The sequence below is a fragment of the Pundamilia nyererei genome, unplaced genomic scaffold (assembly GCF_000239375.1).
Source record: "Pundamilia nyererei isolate P.nyererei 1_Seehausen unplaced genomic scaffold, PunNye1.0 scaffold00066, whole genome shotgun sequence".
NCBI lineage: Eukaryota > Metazoa > Chordata > Actinopteri > Cichliformes > Cichlidae > Pundamilia > Pundamilia nyererei.
Genome location: NW_005187467.1, coordinates 2,378,617 through 2,398,852, shown reverse-complemented (window position 1 = coordinate 2,398,852; position 20,236 = coordinate 2,378,617). Strand labels below are relative to the sequence as shown.

Genomic DNA, 20,236 nt, shown 5'->3' with positions numbered 1-20,236 from the left:
TTTTTTTTTTTTTCTTTCTAGCTGCAGAGGATGCTCCAGAACATCCAGCAGGCAGATAAGACCCTAGCAGCCACCACTGAAAACAACATACCAAAACAGCCTCAGATCCCACTGGCCCAGCTCAACGCATACAGTGCACACACTGAAAAGAAAAGCTCATTAGCTGAGGTACTGGCACAGCTCTCATTTACATAATTGTTTAATAAATACAAGCGGTTGGCATTTCAACCAAAGACACAATGGGCCTTGTTTTCCTAAATTCTATACAAAACTTTTTGATGGCTGCAGTCGACTTTGCATATTTGTCCAATTTGTACAGCACCATCTAATCTCACCATGTTATATGGATTTTATTGGTGTGATATAACCTGCTTGTTAGTGTTCATTTCCACTTTTGTTGTTTAATGGTGGTTGGTAAACAGCTTTAGGGTAGACAAAAAGGAGTTGTGTCCCTATCCTCAAAACATCTATGTATATTTTTCTCCAGAAACTTCTTGACCGATTTGACTATGATGATGAACCTGAAGACACAATGGCTACTGAGGGCAACATTCACTCACAGTGAGTTTCTGAAAATGTACTCGTGCTTTTACACACGTGTGTAGGGCTGGGTATCATCACTGATTTCTATAACTGATTAAATTCTGATTTTGATTCAATTCCGTTTTGACTCCGTCAGAAATATTATAATTATGATCATTTATAAGTAAATATCCATATATTTTTATATCCATTTATAAAATCTATGTATAAAAACAAGGCTGACACTTGTGAGACTTCATCAGAGGTGTAAGCATCACAGCAGATGCCTTTGTGTCAAAGTAACTGAGAAAAGTATTAAGGAGATTTTGCTGGCGTAGCTTTTTATAGAAGTTAACCCCCTTAAAAATATTCTTCAGTAGATCAAAAACTGAAGAAAACCATGAACCAACAGATGAACATTACCTGATGCTGCTGAAGTGAAGCAGAGCAAAGTTAGAGGTTTTATTAGAGACATAGCTAAGCGTTTTGTGGTTTGGTACAATTTGTAAAAGTTGAAATTTCTTCGGTATTGAACAGCAGATATTAGGCTTTCTTGTCGAAGGTCATTTTTTGGAAAAACAAAACAAAAACCAGCAGCTGACAGCACTGTACTCAACGGTAGACTGGTGTGTAATATGCAAGCAAATAATGCAGAAAATAGAGATTTCTGATTGGACACTGGCTGAAAGAAATAAGAAGTAAAGTAAGAGCGAATTCATGACAATGCTTATCAAATGTGAAGCGTAGTTTTGATATTCTTTTTCTGCTGGTTCAATGAATTTTAGTTGGAGAGTGACAAAACCTGCAGCTTCAGAATCTGTGAGATGTTGTCTTCAGCACCCGGCATGTCCGTGTACATGCCGTCGGGTGAATGCTCCGTGCTTTGTGTTTAGATATTTGTGCGGAAATGGTTTAAGCGTAGTGGGCTATGTTGCTTGTTTTGACTTAAAAGGTTGTGCTTTATTTGCACGTTTTATCACTCCCCTCAACATTATCCACACATGCTACATATCTGTGTATGCATGTGTGACTACAGCACACGGTCTGTGGCTCCTACTGAGTAGCAGAGCCTGGGCACTGAGAGTAATCTTGTGGTTGACCAGTATTAGCCAAATAGGAAGAGACAAAACACAGTGCATTGCAGTGAATATCAGAAATTGAAAATGAAAGCACTTTTACTTTGATACTTGCTCAAGTGAGTGTGTGAATTAATGGTATAGGGAGGAGCACGCTGACCACACTGTTGTTCAACTAGTGTCCACCAAAACTGTCACTCATAATTATATAGTTTATACAGCTGAAGTTGCCCATTACTCTTGTAAATTAAAATGTACTTGTGCACCACTGAATCAGAGCACACAACACAAAAGTTAAAACTAAAAATCCCATGTTGAATGTAGATGTTTTTGATCATGTTATTGACTGGTTTATGTGTAAGTGTCTGTAGTCAAAAAATGCCTATGATCACAGTTAGGTTAAGTGTTGTTTTACTTTAGTACATTTACCACATGTGTTTGTAATATGGAGTGTGTATTTTGTCATAACAGACCTGAAAATGTGATGAACCAGTTTCTTGGTCTGGGGCCCAACACGGATATTAATCAGCGTATGATGAGTCAGACTGAGGATATAAAGGTACCCGTCTATAACAGTTTTATATGATTACTTTTCTGCCTCTCAGACGTTTTCTCTTCATATTCTTGCAAATATATCAAATTGCTATTTTTTCCCCTCTGTCATGCTAAACAAAATTTTTTGTTCTGGTGATTTTTATTTTTAAGATTTATTTTTTTTAACACTTCCTTTTCTGGGGCTGTCTCTTTGTCGATCCAGCACAGTGGTGGAATGAGTCAAACTGAGCATCATATGATTCCAGATGGATATCAGTCCACAAATGAGGTTTACTCTCGATCCCGGGTAAGCATTTGTCTTGAACGTAAACTTTCTGTTTCACACGTACTTTGTCATAGTTAGTGGTAGGAACATTTCTATTTTGGCCTATGCTATGAACTGTGGAAAATAAACAAAAAACCTGTCTTGTTGTCATTCTCCTAAAGGGAGGTTCAAGAGAAGATTTATCTATGAGGCGGGAAGGCAGGCACAGAGGTCATGGGAGAAGATCCAGATCTGGTTCCAGGTAGGGTTGGGCAATATGGCCTAAAATCCATATCGCGGTATAATTTGAAGCATGTGCGGGAACGATATATATCTCGATATATTCTTTTCTTCTGTATAACGTATTTTACACGCAGAAATCTGTCAAAAATGTTTTCGTACGACTTTGGTAAGCTACAAAGCCGCACTGCTTGATGGTTTGTCGGAGCATTAGGGCTGCCATAGTCAGGAGCCTCGCGGAGTAATCTGGGTCCAAAACGCCGTCTGCTTCAGGTCCCAAAGTCAAACGAACACTGCGGCATCACTGAGAGTTAAAAGCTGTCTAAACTCTTCATCTTTAATAAAATGATCAGCGCTGCTGCTTTACCAAGTGTAACAATTAAGTTTAACATCCTGGCATCCATGAAAACAGAATTTATTAAATTCAACAGAGTTAGAAGTTATCAGGAAGTTAGTTTCCACCTAAACACGATATAGCATGTTCTGACCGAGAGATTTCTGAAAAAATTCAAACGTACAGCTCTGCTATCACTTCCAACATATATGAAGACAGAAAACTAAACAGCAATGGCTTCTGTAGGGTTACTGAAGTTGGACTAGCTGGTATATAATGATGTCCTACGTGATCGCTAGCAAAACAACTATGTTAGCATGACATTAGCACAGTGAAGCTAACCTTTTTCCACTCGATAAAAGTTAACATGAGGGTTTCTGGTGGCTAAGGTCAAATGCAATCACATGGCAGGATGCTATAAACGGACCAAACTTCAGTTAGGAGAACAACTGAGATAATCCCTCCACAATACGAGGTTAGTCTCTAATATACTGCAACAACATGGGAATAGAGCAGCTGCAAGAGAATTCAGCATTAATGAATCAATGGTATGGAAGTGGAGGTAGCGCAGTTTTTGGCTTTCCCCATATTCCAAAACTGATTCGCCTCTTCACTTTTACTGTCGCCTGGCATAATTTGCAACCACTGCAATGCTTTTGACCAAAAGAGGCGTAGCTTGATGCCACCATCAACTTGCGGTATGGTCAAAATCTCTACCGTTGGCCAAATTTATATCGTTTCTACCATATATCGTTTCTACCGCCCACCCCTAGTGACACAAGAATAAAGCCCTAAAACTGAAAGGTTGTGTTTTTATGCTGCGGGTGCCCTCATTTCAAAGTCAGTGAATTTATTTGCCTGATTTTTCTGGTCAATGCCAAGGTTTAGACAAAAATATTTGGGGTGAAGTAGAAGAAAGAATTTTCTCTTGGCTACCTCTGAATAGTTTTTCTGATTCCTTGAAAAAAATGCTACATCTTGTGTCAAAATATAGTTGAGTTTGGGTCAGAGTCCATAGAATACTCCAAATCTGTCTTGTTTTACATGTATACGAGTCATGATTCATGAGACAGTGGTTTATATAGCCTAACATCAGTATTTTACATCCAAAGCCATAGACTGTTATTTTTGGAGATGGTGAGAAAGCCTATGGAAAAGTCTTTTTGTGTAGGAAACAAGGTCAATACTAACTTTAGGCTATCCCTGCCAAAATCAGAAAACCATTGCTGTATTACTCCTTTAAACATGTGTTACAGTTACCAAAATTCTAAATAAATGTAAATATTTTTCATATTATAGTGGACCAGGAAAGTATTTAATAACCTCAATGCATTATTGAGCACAAATTACAAGCAGTGAAGTCCCAAAACACTCTGGTCATCTTGTCATTTCTTTCCATCTGAAAAGAGTTGTTTTCGCCTGGGGAATTGGATTATTTTTGAAACAGTGTTCACTGGTTTTATTCTTTTGTATTTCAGATCTCCAAGGAGAAGAAGATCAAGATCTTCATCTCGCTCAAGAAGGTCAAGGCGTTCTCTCTCCCGAGAACAGCGCTGGAGATCTCATTCTCAGGATAGGAGTGAAAGAGAGAAGGACAGAGAGCGCAGACAAAAAGGTCTTTCCAGCATAAAGAGTCAGACGCTCAGTGGTATGTACTCAAACCAATAAACACGACTAAATGTCACAGATGATGGCGTGCATAAAGCTCCAGGAATCACTACTCAGTTTCACTTGCAGCTACTGTATCAACTTGTCTAAACCAGAAGAGAGAAGCCGATTTAATTTAAGAGATTCAAATGTGCAGTATCTTTAAACTCCATAAAGCTTTATATTCACTGCAGACGAAGTGAAAGTTTAAGGTGACATTTTGATTATTTTATGTGAGCTCAGTGGGATATTTTTTTTACTTATTCATTTATTTTGGTGAAGTGTATTTTGTAATGGGGATTATTTTCTTGTACATCAGAACACCTAATGAACTTCTTTATATAGTAGTAGTCTATAGTAGTGGTTTACTAGGGTATGTATTGTAATTTTCTTAGAATAATTTCTTTTGTATAAATTCATCTTTACAAAATCTGTGGCTTCAGGAGTCATGAGTTATATAAGTCAATACATTTTAGAGCTAAGTGTGAACTCTTGCTTAAAAAAAAATCTAAAAGCCTGGATCTTTAATGTAATTAGTTATTCTGTCTTTTTGCTTATAGTTTGCAGTACTACACTTTGGGTTGGACAGTTAGACAAGAAAACCCAGCAGTCTGATGTAATGTCTCTTTTGGAAGAGTTTGGGCAGATTGAGTCCATCAATGTAAGTTTGGACAATTCATGTCAGAGATGCTTATAAACATTATTGATTTACTCAAGCTTCAATGATCTTAATGCATTTCACCTTTTGTGTCCAGATGATTCCTCCAAGGGGTTGTGCCTATATTGTTATGGTTCACAGGCAAGATGCCTACACAGCCTTGAACAAACTCAGTAGGGGGTCATACAAAGTCAATCAGAAACCAGTTAAGGTATGCAATGTTTTTAATTTCCATTTGTGTATTAGTTTTGTAGTAGTTTATTTATTTTTTTTTGTTAGTGTTATTTGATAACTTTATTATACCAAACATCATTCTTCCCTAGATTGCTTGGGCCTTGAATAAAGGTATAAAACCTGCTCACAAAAAGTTCTGGGATGTGGAGCGAGGAGTTACCTACATCCCCTGGAATAAAGTCAAAGTTGAGGAGTTGCAGAGCTATTGCGAAGGTGGTATGCTGGATGTAGAAACACTAAATCCAGGTAAACAATTAGCCATTATTTGAGTTTCAGCAAAGTTCACCTGCTGCAAGAATATACAAACTTTGTACTTTTTTTGTTTGTTTGCAGAGTGGAATATTACCAAAGACATCAACAATCAGGCAGCTGTTAATGGAGTGTTGGAAAGTGTACCAGATGGAATCGTCTCTGCTCATGTTCAGGTAATGCTAATTGCAGTCCTTAAACACCTTTTAATACTACAAGTGTTCTTTTTATGGGTTTAATGGTCTTAAAGAAAGACTTAACAATCTTTCTTGTGAAAGCTGTAAAGCTAATAAATTTTTGTTGAACAATGAGTAGTGGAGCCTATCTGAATCATCCTCTTTGTCGTCTTTTAAAAAGTCACATCACTGCGTTGAAGATTTAATAAATTATTTAATTGAAGGCAGAATATTAAAGAAACATGTTTCACATTTCTTTCATTTCTAAGTTCTGCTCAGTGTGTTAAAGCATTTATAATGACTTTCACCATGAAAATGGGATACAGCTGGCTGGGTGGAGTTGTGTAATGCAACCAGCTGATGTTGGGAGAATGCAGACATCATCGCTGCCTCTGCTACGGCACACAGGTGTAAGAGGAAGGAGGAAAGGAAATGGAAAAAATATGAAATGAAAACATTTGTTAAAATATCAAAAAGATGAGAGAAAAAAACTAAGAATTAGTGTGTTGCTGTGCATTGCTACATTGTGTGTAGGTCAAAACATACTTTTTTAAGGAGCACTTAAAGATCTTTAGGGGTGTGATTAAAAATGTATGAGATGTTTTTCTTAAATGACCGGATTGAGGACAATTTCGGTTGTTTGATCGTTTGGCAGCACAAGGGAGACCAAGAACCAGCTGGCATTGAAAACTGGTTTAGAAAACACTGGCTGTGTCCTTCAGGTTTACTGTAGTGTTGTGGTGTAGCAAATATACAATAACAATACACAACACAAGATAATTACCTTCCAGTGGTGATTGTGTCTATGTGCAGAATGTAAAGTGCAGTTTTTGAGCACTTCAGGAATGTAAATGGTGAGGAAATAGACAGTGAAAGCAAAATATGTACAACATAAACATGCTGGAGTACATCACAGACTTGTGCTTATTTCTGGTAAAATCACAACTGGTGGGCTGAAGGTCAGATGGTACCATGCACAAATACCAGGGAAAAAGTGCTTATCAGCTTTGTTCTCAGTGGTGAGACTGCTACTCTGGCATACATTTTGCCAATAACCTGTAAAGGAAATAAATGTAAATGCAACTTGTTAGTTGTGTTTAAAAGAAATTTGTAGTAAGCTTACACTTTAACCCTTGTTTTAAATCTGCATGCACAAAGTTGAGCTTCGAGAAGGGAATAAACATTATCATGTGTTTATGCTTCAGGCATCTGCATCCTACAGTTACCATGGTTTTTACTCTTTTTTATATGCACAGTTTTGTTTCATGAAGGTGAAAAAGCAGTGTAATGTGTTTATGCTTGAGTTATGCTTCAGGCCTCTGTAAGCTTTAGTTACCATTTTGATTCTTATGCAAAACGTTTTTTGTCAAGTTATCCATAGATACTTTAGAACAGCGGTCCCCAACCCCCGGGCCATGAACTGGTACCGGTCCGTGAGTCGTTAGGTACTGGGCCGTGGGAGTTGAGGCGCGGGTGTGAAATTTATGGTTTTTATCGGTTTTTATCATTTTTTTTTTTTTTTATCGTTAACTCGGTTTCCCTGGGTCTTTTCACGTGTGTTATGAATAAATCCTGTTTTGTATTGTTTTTTTATACTGGTACTGGTTTTATTTTGTTGTCTTTATCCCCGACACCTTACGTGAAAATATTGTCGGACATAAACAGGTCCATGGCACAAAAAAGGTTGGGGACCGCTGCTTTAGTCTCCAAACTGGCCTTTTTTGGGAACGTCAAAGCCATACCCATAAAAATACAATTTGATAATTCTACAAAATAAGTTACAACTGGCACACATAACAGATCTATTCATTTGGTGGCATATAATTTAAAAACATAAATGCAGGGAGAAAACTGTTATAATAGCATTTTTAGTGATTATTACCTTTACCATATTATTACCTTTGCCAAAATCATTTCACTGGGAACCACTTGGTTTCTCTGCTGAGAGAGAGCAGGGCCAGCTACCTTCAGCCCACAGTAAAGTTTACAAGAATGCGGCGGTTTTTCTGCATAGGGACTTTATTTTAGCTTGCACTAGTCATATTAGTTTAACATGTGCGCTGTGGCTGTATAAAACATACCAGTATGGAAGGGAGGAGTCAAAAAGATCACTTATGTATATGTTCATTATTGTTGAGCAGGTTTTCTGATAAGTAATATAAGTTTGTTTTTGGCTCTAGAAAAACTTTAAAATAACATTTGTTCTCTGCAGTCTGTGGGTGAGACAGAAGTTATATCTTTGATAACTGCGTCATTGTCACTGTGGTTGTGTTACACATGTGTTGATCAGACAGAATTAAGCTTCTTAGGTTAAATTTGTAAATACAAACCACTTAAATACAAACTACTCACCTTCATGCTTCTGAATGCATTTTATCATTTATACACATCTATCCTTTGTTTAATTGTAGGCTTTTGCAAAACATGGTGGTCTCAATAAAGGATCTCTTTCCTGTCTAAATAGGACAGGACAAAAACACAGTTATTGCAGGTTAACATGCACTCATGAAAACTAATTATACATATTGTCAAAGGACTACAATGTTCAGGATGACTGAGAACCTTCGCAGACATAATTATACATATTAGTTTTCCATGTTTGTGAATAATTCCCCTGAAAGCCAACACATTGATCCATATTGCAGTTAAAAGGGGAGCTGTTCTGTTTGTTTACCCCTGCAACTGTAAGTGTTTGTTAAAACGGACTAATCTAAAGCCATTGTCACACACACAGAGGATGTATTTGAGCTTTTATAGGCATTACTTCCTGTAGCTGTGTGAGAATGAAAAGATCCAACGTGGTCAAATCAGACCAAACGCTCTTTTATGTGTTACGTTCTTAATATAAGACCCTATTGTGACCATGTGAGAATATAGCAAGGTCTATTCTATATAGTTTAAATTCATAAGTAACCTGTGGATGACCCACCTCCTGCATGTTCTGCTCAGGTAGTCTTTGCCTAAACCAGACTGAGCACTACAGTTAGTGAGAATGCTTTTACCATTTTTCACTAGGTATCCTACACATAGGGAAAGGGCAGCTGTAGGTACCAGCATGTTGTCAGGGTAGGAATATATTATAATCTTGTATAGTCAAAGAATACATGTTAAACTTTCATGGGAAGGGGAATAGTTTGAGGCATAATCAGTAGAGATCATATACTGACCTTTGGCAGTCTTACTAAAGAAATTCTCGTATTTCTGTTTTAAATGAATTTCAGACTATTTACTCTCTGCATCCAAAAAATCTGCATGTCCACAATTCAGATAGGCTCCTCTACTGGTAGGCCTTACATTCAGCAGTGCTTATCTTAAATTCTTCTTTCTGTCTTGAAATATGCTTGCACCTTAACTCAATAATCTTGTACTGTATCATATAACTTATTCCAATAAAATGGGAATCATACAATCTTTTAATTATTGTGGTGTGTGTAGAGGGAAATATTCCTGTTATCCTTTCTCTGTTTCAGTATTCAAGCTGTGCTTTTCAGAATGTGTGCTGGGCAAATTTATTAGTAATTGTGTAACTTTTACTTATTACAAAAATCACGAGTTAATCATTGATCAGTGCTTGAATTACAAAAATATATGAAAAATATGGGTTGGAGTGGGTGTGAATTTTAACATATAACCAAGTTAAAAAAAAAAGTAAATAGTTTTCATGAAAGTATAGACAATAATATAAAAGAGTGAGTCTCACGTTTAATCACGATTTTTATTTTATTTTTTTTAATAAACCTAAAAGTAACATTTAAGTCCTCCTGACTCTAAGAAGCTAAAGCTACAAGCTAAAATAGGCTTTCTAGCACCTCACTTGGAAGAAAAGTTCGAATTGACTATGCGTGACTGTTGGCTGCTGGTGGGACTTAAAGTCCAAGTGGGAAGAGGAATATCAAAGTGGGAGACAAGGTAAGCCGACAGCAACTGTAGCAAACTGGCCAATTTTTGAGTATTGGAAACATGATTTATTTTGTTTGTTCATTTCTTTGTTTTTACGCTATTACCCAATTCTTCAAGATCTTGATCTTAACGGAGTTAGTCTCACCCCACATACAGTCAAATAACATTAACCTCTAAGAATTTATCTTTGAGGAGCAGCTGAACTTATTTTAATAATACAGCAGGTTTGAGGGTCACATATAGCTCCAACTAAATCTCTGCTGGACTTGGAACATGGATCAATTATGAAAGGAAAAACTCCTTAATGCCTACCAACAATAAAACCATTTCTCTTAGTCTGGTTAGGTGGGTAGGTATGAATTAATCACAGGTTTCTTGTATGAAACTATCTGTTTTGATAGTGTTGTCTTTGCCCATTTCCTACTGAAACAACTGTTTTTATGCCATCCTCTGACTGATGCTGAATGATGACTGACTGTCCTCACCACCAGATTATATTAATAAAGGCTATTTGCTTGATGGCCAGATGTCAAGCTGTCTTGCAAGTAGTCATTGCAGTAGTTTGCACGCTGAACCACATTATGCCAAAGGATATAAAATGGATGCAGAGAAAAATTTCAGTCAGTGAAGGAACTTGACAGACCATGTTGGTCGTTTTGACAGACCGTGATACCTACAGGTATCACCATTTAATCCTTCTCAAGGCGATAATAAAAAATAATCCAAACATGCCTTAAAGTCACTTAAATGCTTTACAACTATACCTTTGTTACATTCAATGTATGCAAATTTGTGACTATACAAATTTGACCCTGCTTTTCCCTCATCCATTTGCATGTAGCCTCTCACTTTCTTGCTGCATCTCCAAATAGAAAATGCCGGCCCACACTCTGGTCCGTAACTTTGTTTTTGTTCAATTAGAGAGAGCGGTCTCGAAAACTGACCAGTCAGGTCTTTTAACCAGTTTTTCTTCACCTCCACTTGATGCGTTTCTGATGTGAACAGGCACATGAGATGAGCACAGTAAACACATAAATGTTGAAACAGAAAAGAACAAAATTTCACACTGAGATGAAGTGAATGCTTATAAACCACATGAGTCTTTTTCTGGACTTCTTCATTAAACAAATGATTTGCTGCTAGTGTTGTTTAAAATAGTTGTGGTCACTAGCCTTGAGAAGTTATACCCACCGCACTAGTTGGGGGATTAGTTTGTGTATGTGATCTTTAAATGCTGTCATTACTAATCCTGCAGCATCTGCAGAATACTGCAGCAAAAATACTCATGTTGTTGACTACTTGTTTCGCTAATGACATCTTCCCTCTGCCTGAACTGTAAGATCATACAAAAATATTTTACCAACTTATTATTTCTTTGAAGTTCTGTGGCAATAATCCTGCACGTCGAAATAATGTCCATCCAAAGTCTGTTTGAATGGCTTTTGGGAAAGTTTCACTTTGGATGATATACATGGCAACCATGTGAGTCATGTAGACCTGAAGTGATTTTGTCTTTTGGAGTTAACCTCTTTATATAAATGTTTGGTCTTCCTCTGTGCTCTGCTTGGGAAAGTCAGAAGAAGTTGTGATTATTGCAGGAGTATACAAACCACATGTTTTGAATACTGAGTACAAACTGAAGAAACCTTTTCAGAAAAAAACTTCTGTTAAAAAAGAAACTGCATTCCGTAACATCATCCGACTAAAATAACTGAGTATCTGAGAAAAAATACTGACAAAATACTAGAAACTTATACAAAATACCGATTGTTTCCTATGTATGTAATACCTCTCAGCATTGATGTCTTGACATTGTCTTGACATGAGTACATCACAGGATGCACCGGCAATCTTTTTTTCATACACTGATAGACTTCAGCTGTCCAGAGAAGCTGCAGTTTTACAGTTTTCTCCTTGGATCGGCACATCCCAGCTACGTTTACTGGCTCTTCCGTCTGTACATCATGTCACCTGGGAGGTATGAGCGTCAAATGATGTCAAATAACATGAAGCAGTAAGTGTTGACTGACTCTGTGGAGTTTTGATGTCAGCCAACATCAAGAGCAGCAGCAGCAGGAGAGAAGTGGTCGAGGAAGAGACATTGGAAAGGAGGACACAGAGCTAAACAGTGCCAGGTAGAAAATGTATGCACCAAACATGCAATTGAATCAAAGATTGACATGCTCAACACAGTGTGGTTGGCTTGTCAGCAAATCATTCCAGCTTCTGCATCTTATTAATGAGGAAACAAGCCTTGGAGCTCGTGGCTTGTGTCATTTTCAGCCTTTACACTTTTGTCACTTCACAGAAGTTTGATGGACCGAGCTTTGTTGGGGAAAAAAATCTGTAGAAGTAGAAGAAATATTTTGCATCATAACACCCTGTGAATGTTCTGTTTTTTTCTTTTAAAGGTTAAAGTCCTCTGCTCTGCTTAATGGCAAATATTACTATTGTTTTAAGCAGAGTGTTTCAATAGAAGCCCAAAAAATTCAAACCAACTCACATAAACATGTTGATTAATTACTACTTATTTTTAATCATCAGTTACAGCTCTCATAATGCATTATTCACTATTGACAAATAACCATAGAATATTTAAAAAAACAGACATTCTTACGCAATGTTTCACAGACATTATAAAAGATGTTTCTTTTATTACATTTGGAAAAGGCAAAAACTATAAAGACTAAAACTGTTCTTACTCTGGTAAAGACGCATCAAAATGATGAAAATACCTAAAGTAACAAGAAACAATCAGTTAACTCATAGGTCATCCAGACTGTTGACACAGTTTAACTTCTGTTATAGTGTGGCAATCCACGGGCAACAAAAACATTTTAACAGCACAAAGTGAACAGCATTTTTATGTAAATTACCTTAAACTTCTATATGGTATTGTTTTAATTTTTCTGAGTAACCTTTTTCTACAACTTGCCATGACCATTAGGGTATGTTATCTGGGGTGGGGGGTGTTTTGTGTAGTAGTTAACACATTAACCTTACACGTGAAGGGAGGAGACCAAAACCTAGCCTCAGGGGATAACAAGCTAGTGTACTTCTAGGGTTGGGCTCAAGCTCCAAAAAATAGAGTAATAGGGTTGTGTCAGGAAGGGCAACCTGCGTGAAATGTGTCCCACATTAAACTTGGGGTTTCATCTGATTTCACAAATTCTTGAGGAAAAAAGAAAGTAGCTGAATGTATTTATTTAATTTTATTTATTTAGTATTAAACATGTTTTTTGTTTGTTAAAAAAAACAGGTCTTTTAAAATTTCATATATCTCTTTTTAGGGATCCAACTATGTGTGTTCAAAGTTCATTTCCATTCTAAAATATTAAACTGATTAAAATGCACAGTATTTAGAGGCATGCATTTCAGGTTCTGCTAGTTCAGCATTCATTAACTTGTGTTATGAAAAATATATGCAGTGTTGTTTCAGTCATATTGAAATGAGGTGAAATTTCAAGAAAAGAGGGGATTCTTCGGTTACATCGAGTAATACAAGAATGATCTAGATCCATGTTTGAAGAACATCAGGCTCACATGAGTCTCCACAAAGGTAAGGGTCATAACAATTATTTTTGGATGTGCTTCGCACCCTGATGATGCCATGGGATTGTTGGAAGGTGATGGAAATTTTCATCATAATAAAATGGCTCTTTGAATATTTGTCCTTAAAAAAGAGAAGAATCCTAAATTGTCGGTTCTTAAGTTCCATTTATTTTAGGTTATCTCGCTACTGTCTTTTCACAAGTCTTCTAAGTAGCACAATAGGCAAAGACCAAATGAATTATTTTGATTGAAAGCATTGAGTTGACACTCATCAAGGATCAGAGCTTGATCAAACAGCTTATGCCTGGCTCCGTGCCTCATGGGGCTTCCTCTGTGGGAATAGCCTGCAGGAAACATGAAGCAGTTGTTATACTCTGCTGATGGAGTGAAACACCAGGGTAAGAGCAGACCATTATGTTGCTACCCAGTTATAACTTATCAAGTCTGTTTTTTCCATGCCAATAGCCATATGTTTTGGGTTTTTTTTGGGGGGGGGTCTTTTCAACAATACACTTTTTTTCTTTGTATATATTGTACTGAAATGAAAGAAATCTTGAGGGGGAAATGAAACTAGACATTTTTAAAAAGTTTTTTTTATGTTTGGCTAGTGCAGAATTCACATGACTTAATAGATTAATTTGATCAGCTCTTATCAGTAAATTTCATCATCTGCCAAAGGCTGATAGCTGTGTCCGGAAGGCTAACACATACTTTCTAGACAAACGTGCTGGGCCACCTGAATATTACAACTATTGGAGCTGGAACACCATAACTCGAAACTCCCAGCACACAGTGTTAGTACTGATATTCATGCCACGTGAGGTTTAAAATTGGAGTCATTGAGTCAGCAACAAGTCAACTGTTGGTGATTTTTACACACTATGCGGCTCAAACCCATGGTAACCCCATCTGAATTTTGTGGCTTAATTGCTGTGGTTCATAAATGTTTCCATTTTACAGTGAAACCACTTACAGTTGATGGTGAAATATCTGGGAAGGGCCCCTATGACAGTACCATGCTTGAGTTCCACAAACTCTTTTAAACGGCCCATTCTTTCACAAATGTTTGTAAAGGCAAACTGCATGGCTGCATGCTTGATTTTATACTATGGCAATTGGACTAATTTCAAAGATTTAAGAGACGTGACAGAAAATTTTGAACATATAGTGTATTGGTCACAGCAGCAGGGAGTTAAATTATACATTCCTGCCCCAGGTAGTTATTTGTAAAAATTTAAGAAAAGGTAGATGTGGCAATGTTGGAAAAACTTACTATACTCTTGCCCCCTTCAGTGCCTTGACCATTTAAACTTCAGACTTCAGTGTGGAAAAATCCTCCCTTTGGTTCCCTCCAATGGCAGTATCAAACTATGCAGTATTGCAGACAGAAATGTACACCACTGTGGAGTCTCAATTTGGCTTTTCAGTAAAATTATAAGTATTAAACCCTGGTGACTGCTGTCCAGATTAAATGTAGCCTTTTTTCAGCATTCCTTTGTCTTGCCTGAAGAAACAAATCAGCTTTTTACCTAAGATTAAAACTGCTAATCTTAAATCAAGTGATGGTAGTTTAGGCTGAATGTAGAACGGGTATGTCCTTCATCGGAGGGCCACAAGGTGTATGCGAACAATGTTACATTTCCTACACGCTGTGACTTCAGATAAATGCTTACATTGTTAAAAAGTTGTGAATGATTTGGAATTACTGGGATATAAACTCAATTATTTATTAAATTATTTATAAAATGTGATCTGACATCCAAACTCTCAACACAGAAGCTCTTTTTTTAAAGTTATTTTTTTCCTAAACACTCTTAGTCCAGATTTGGAAAACGTAAGTGAACTCTTCACTTAGTCAGAATTATTTTGGCTCACAGCCTCCATCAGACACAGTGTGTACATTGGTAAGAAGAATTTTTGTTTCCTTACAATCTACAAAACTTAGTGTTCATTAGTATTTCTGTGTGTTTCAGTCATCCATGCCCTGTAGCACAGCAGCCCCATGCCATTCATTATGTTTCGCAGTTGGAATGAGGCTATGAAGTTGATGTGTGGGCTTCCCCCCCTAAACCTGTATCCAGAAAGCTGGAAATTCTTCTCAGCTACCTACAGAAAAATATTATTAATACCTACCGTCATCTGTTATATATCATTATCTGGAAAGTGTGAATGCTGCTCTTGGTGAGATTTTTGCAGGCCACCCACTGTGCCTTTATTTATAGGGAGGGACTACAACCTACACTTCTCCCATTTTAAGTGTCTTTTGGAGAAGTTGGCAGCACAGGTATTGAAATAATTTTTTTCAGCCTGCAATTTGAATTATTATTTAGTATGCTCAGTAAAGATATGAGAAGTACAACTGTGGTTACTAATTTACTGTTACTTTTAGTTATTAGTTTAGTCAGATTCTTTTTCAATAATTGTGATTAGGCTCAAGATCAGATCACATTTCATGAGTAATCAATGGAGATATTACAATATTCCAAATGCTTTGCATGCTTTTTGTTGTCAATGTACATCATACAACCGACATGTGGAAACTGTGGGTGCTGCAACGTGCAGTTAATATGAAAGTGGTTAGAACTGCATTTCCTCAAGTGGCCACTTGAGGTTGGTTCAAGCAGTGAGTCAGTCCCCATAGACTTTCATGTTTAAATGGCCAACTTTAAAAATAAGTTTACAGTAAGGTACTGGTCCGTCCTGGTAGCTAAACTACACCTACATAAAACTGTACAGATGGCATTATTTTTATTAGTTATCTGTTTATACTTGTGTAGCTGTGGCTAGCAGCTATCTGCCAAGCTTAATCTCTTCTCAATTGAATCACAGAGTTCTCGACCGTGTATGCTATCTGACAAATATTACTGCTGGCTGTTTAGCCAGATGGACAGCAACCTGTTTGTGCTTCAGTCTTTGTTATTGAAATTGTAGTATTTTCTGTTTGGTACTAATCAGAGTGTGTGCACGATACATGGATCCACCTTGCTAACCTCTTCTGTGACTTCTGGCTACAGATACCCTCATGAATTTATGAACATTAAGACTTTAAAACAGGGATACGGTGATATGGTGGCCACATATCTTTTAATAATATATCTAAATTTTAAAAAAGACACGTGCATGTGTAGTTGTCTCCAAATGTAATTCATAGTGGTGGCATTATGAAAATCATTAAATATGTGACGAATGATTAATTGGCAACTCCTGTGAGTTACTGACGACATTCATGACATATTTAAGATTTACATCTAAAGAAGATTGTTTTAACGAGTGCACATCAGAGGTTACAACTTAACTTTTAACACATGAATCCAAATATTTCTGGTTTGTGTGTATTAGTTGTCCTGATATTAGGAAGTCGCAAAGAAGGGTGAGCAGCATATTGTATTCTATACAAGCACCAAGATTTGTTCTCCAGTTTCCGTGGCACCAAGGAGAGAATGTCTGGGCAGAAACAAATAGTGATCAATCTGCAGCATTTGCTAGCCTTTTAACCTCATGTGTTCACTGATTTACTGATCAGTGATTATCGTGCATTCAAGGGGTCACAAGCATAACTTGCATGAATTTAGGTTTGCAGATGGAATTATTGAGAATTATTGAAATTCTTTCCTGTAGTTGAAAACTAAAAAAAATAGGATGTCTATTGATTTTTATCTTATTCTTAAGATATATATATATAGTACTGTGCAAAAGTCCAGGTCTAGTTCTCCAGGCTTGAGGTCTTTCAAAGTTTTGCTTTTGACAACCTTCTGCTTTTTTGCTCATTTTCAGTCCAGTCCTTGTACCTGACCATTTTCACAGGACTTTCTTTTTTTAAATCTGTCACCTAACACTGATTCAAGAATCATTAAAGCATAAAAAAGACACGGAACTCAGTGAACGATCCAGTGTTGTGTACATATAACAGAACCAACTTGAAATTGTATATTTAGAGACTGTGTTACTTGCATCTTGTCATATTCAATGAAAATTATTCCCATTTCTGTAATTGAATCAATGGAAAATGCCAATGGTGACGTAGTCTGACAGGCATGAAATTGTATTTTTCGCCACCAACCTCAATTCCAAAGAGCCTGTAGCCAGAAATTTGGCATGTATTGATATAATGCAATATGCTCTTAAATATTTTGAGGAAACTGGACAAGAAGAGGTAAGAAGAAGAGGCAGGCTTTAAAATCTGCAGCAGATGAACAGTGTCAGAAAGTCATGTCCTTAAGAAACAGGAAAACAATCCAGGAAAGACCTGACAAAAGACCTAAGAGATGCATCTGGGCCTTCAACTGATTCATCTGCTTACCAAAGACTCCTATGTGGTCTTAGTCGAAGGATGGCTGTCAAGAAGCCATTTTTAAGGACGGGAAATGGGCAGAAAGGGGTGAGCTATGCCAAATTAAACAAGAACTGAACTGAAACTCAGTTTTATGAATGAATCCAAATGTAAAATCTTTAGTTTATATTATATTGGGAGATGGGTGCAACAGTGAATGCCTACAGCAACCTCTAACATACTGTGGAGGCTCTGTCATGGTTTGGCATTTCATTTCAGCCAGTGATCTTGTCAGATTTAATAAAATTATGAAGGCAGAAAAATAGCATCAGATTCTGACCCACCATGCAATATCATCTTAAAAACATCTGATTGGCAAGAGCTTCACTTTCAGCATGTCTGTTATCCCAAACACCCTGAATTCAGTGAAAACAACAAAATGTAAAGTGTGATACAAATAGTAAACAGATAAGGGCTGCCTTAATACTCAGTACAATACTGTATCTAAACTAAATTACCTGAGGATGCATTCATACAGCAAGCGTAGCATCATGAAAATGTTCCTTATTATTATGTATTGTTATACTTTAAATAATGTAGTCAGACCTAAAATAATAAATGGTAATTTAGTTAATTTTTTTTAAAATTTTTGTTATTAAATATATAATTCTCATGAATTATATAGATAAACATTGTAATATAACTTTTTTCTATAGTATTTTTATTTTAGAAAGATATTAATTTTGTTGCTAGTAGCAATGTATACTTCTGATATTGCATATGAACTTAAATTTCATAAAACTTGTATTCTTTTATTTTAAAATGAAAGGGGAAGATGAAACTTTGGGGATTCATCCATTTTCTTCTGCTTATCCGATTTGGGGTTGTGGGAACCTGGAGTGTATCCCAGCTATCATAGAGTGAAAGGCAGCCCTATATTACTATGCAGAGATGATGGAAAATGTAAACCATAGCTCACACATAACATTCACAGGACTTTAGAGGAAGCATAATAGAAATGCACAAAACTGGAAGTTTACAAAAGTGTATTTTAACTTCTAGTTGTTCATCCATTAAGAAGAACATCAGACCTTTTCATGTGTAATCAATACAGAAATCATGTTAATACCAAAGGCTTCACAAATATTTTCCTGCGACTGAATACAATTAAAAGTTCTATGATTAGAAAGGCAGTTCAGTGATATCCATGATACTACAGTAAGCTCTCGGTCTGTGTCATAGAGGTACAGTGTTTGTCTGTTTGGGTTGCTCTATGTTACTTATTTGACCCTATTTTGTGATTTGTTTTTTCCTATTTGTGATGAACACTATTTACAATGCTTCACTAAGTAGACAAGTGCTGGGGTAAAAAAAACCTTTCTCAGGTCAAACACCTGGACATATTTAATGTTTAATCTTTTCCCTAACTATTTGAGCTATTGTTGTGCGGCTTTTATTCAAACTGGACTTTGTTACTTTAATTTTTAAAAAGAGAAATAAAGTCATTCATTGAATAAAGCCTTATAACCTGACAAGCTAGAAACTATGATTCTTACAAGTGTGCTGTACATTATCAAAATACAGAAAGTACCTTATACAGATTTAAAATGTCATGTTACATTGACCTTTGACCTCTCTTTCAAGTTCAATAAAGTGATCCAAAGTGATAATAGTGCTATATAGAGCTATATAAAACTTTGTTTCTAACTGCCATTGTTTATGTTGTGAACATATAAATATAAAGGAAAATATATTTGGGATTTTTAAATATCGTGTTACTCTGACCTCTGACCTCTCTTCAAGGTCAAATAAGGTCAAGCTTTTATTAGGTCAGCTTTCATAAAATGTCTTTTATCTTTAGATCTGTGTTTACAGTTCTGCTGCCTTTGTTTGCACTGACAACATTTTGGGATTCTAAATCTCCCATTATAGTTTGCATCCAAATATCATGTTACATTTGACCTCTGATCTAATTTTTACATTCAACATCTGCTTTTTTTTTTTTCAAGTTAACCCAGATTTTGTGATATATTGTAAGAAAATATTGTCTAGAGAAAAAGAATGAGCTGACGATTTAGTTAGAAATATACTGTAGTATAAAACTGTAATATAAGCTCAAGTTATTCATTTGCAATTATTCACAAATCAGTAACTATTATCCATTACTCCTACATAATAATTGTGTTGTCAAAGAAGACATCCTCCATGCAACCTTTATTTGATTTTTATTTACTGCACTATAAACTTCTTAAAGTATGTTTAAAGTAAAATGTAATACAATTCTCTTAAAAGTAAGTGAAATGATTAAACTGTTCAGTCTGGCAAAAGTGTCATATCTGACGTTTTTGTTTATGCCGGTTCAGAGGTGTGTGTTTTACTGTTCGCTGGGTATGTAGAGACAAATGCAACTTCAAACCTCGGATACTGAAAGTGAATGGAAAAACTTTATAAAAATACAGGGAGTGCAGAATTATTAGGCAAATGGGTATTTTGTCCACATCATCCTCTTCATGCATGTTGTCTTACTCCAAGCTGTATAGGCTCGAAAGCCTACTACCAATTAAGCATATTAGGTGATG

General features: G+C 36.4%; 1 protein-coding gene across 1 annotated transcript in view; it reads left to right on the top strand.

The window, feature by feature from the left end:
- The window catches only part of LOC102201338 (splicing factor, arginine/serine-rich 15-like), a 28,037-nt gene that overhangs the window by 4,080 nt on the left and 3,721 nt on the right, over positions 1-20,236 (top strand). Inside the window, exons 7-16 of the mRNA XM_005735997.1 lie at positions 22-168; positions 488-561; positions 2,070-2,157; positions 2,356-2,439; positions 2,580-2,659; positions 4,450-4,619; positions 5,179-5,279; positions 5,374-5,487; positions 5,600-5,756; positions 5,844-5,935. Of these exons, the coding sequence (XP_005736054.1) occupies positions 22-168; positions 488-561; positions 2,070-2,157; positions 2,356-2,439; positions 2,580-2,659; positions 4,450-4,619; positions 5,179-5,279; positions 5,374-5,487; positions 5,600-5,756; positions 5,844-5,935 (1,107 nt within the window). The remainder of the gene's footprint in view (positions 1-21; positions 169-487; positions 562-2,069; positions 2,158-2,355; positions 2,440-2,579; positions 2,660-4,449; positions 4,620-5,178; positions 5,280-5,373; positions 5,488-5,599; positions 5,757-5,843; positions 5,936-20,236) is intronic.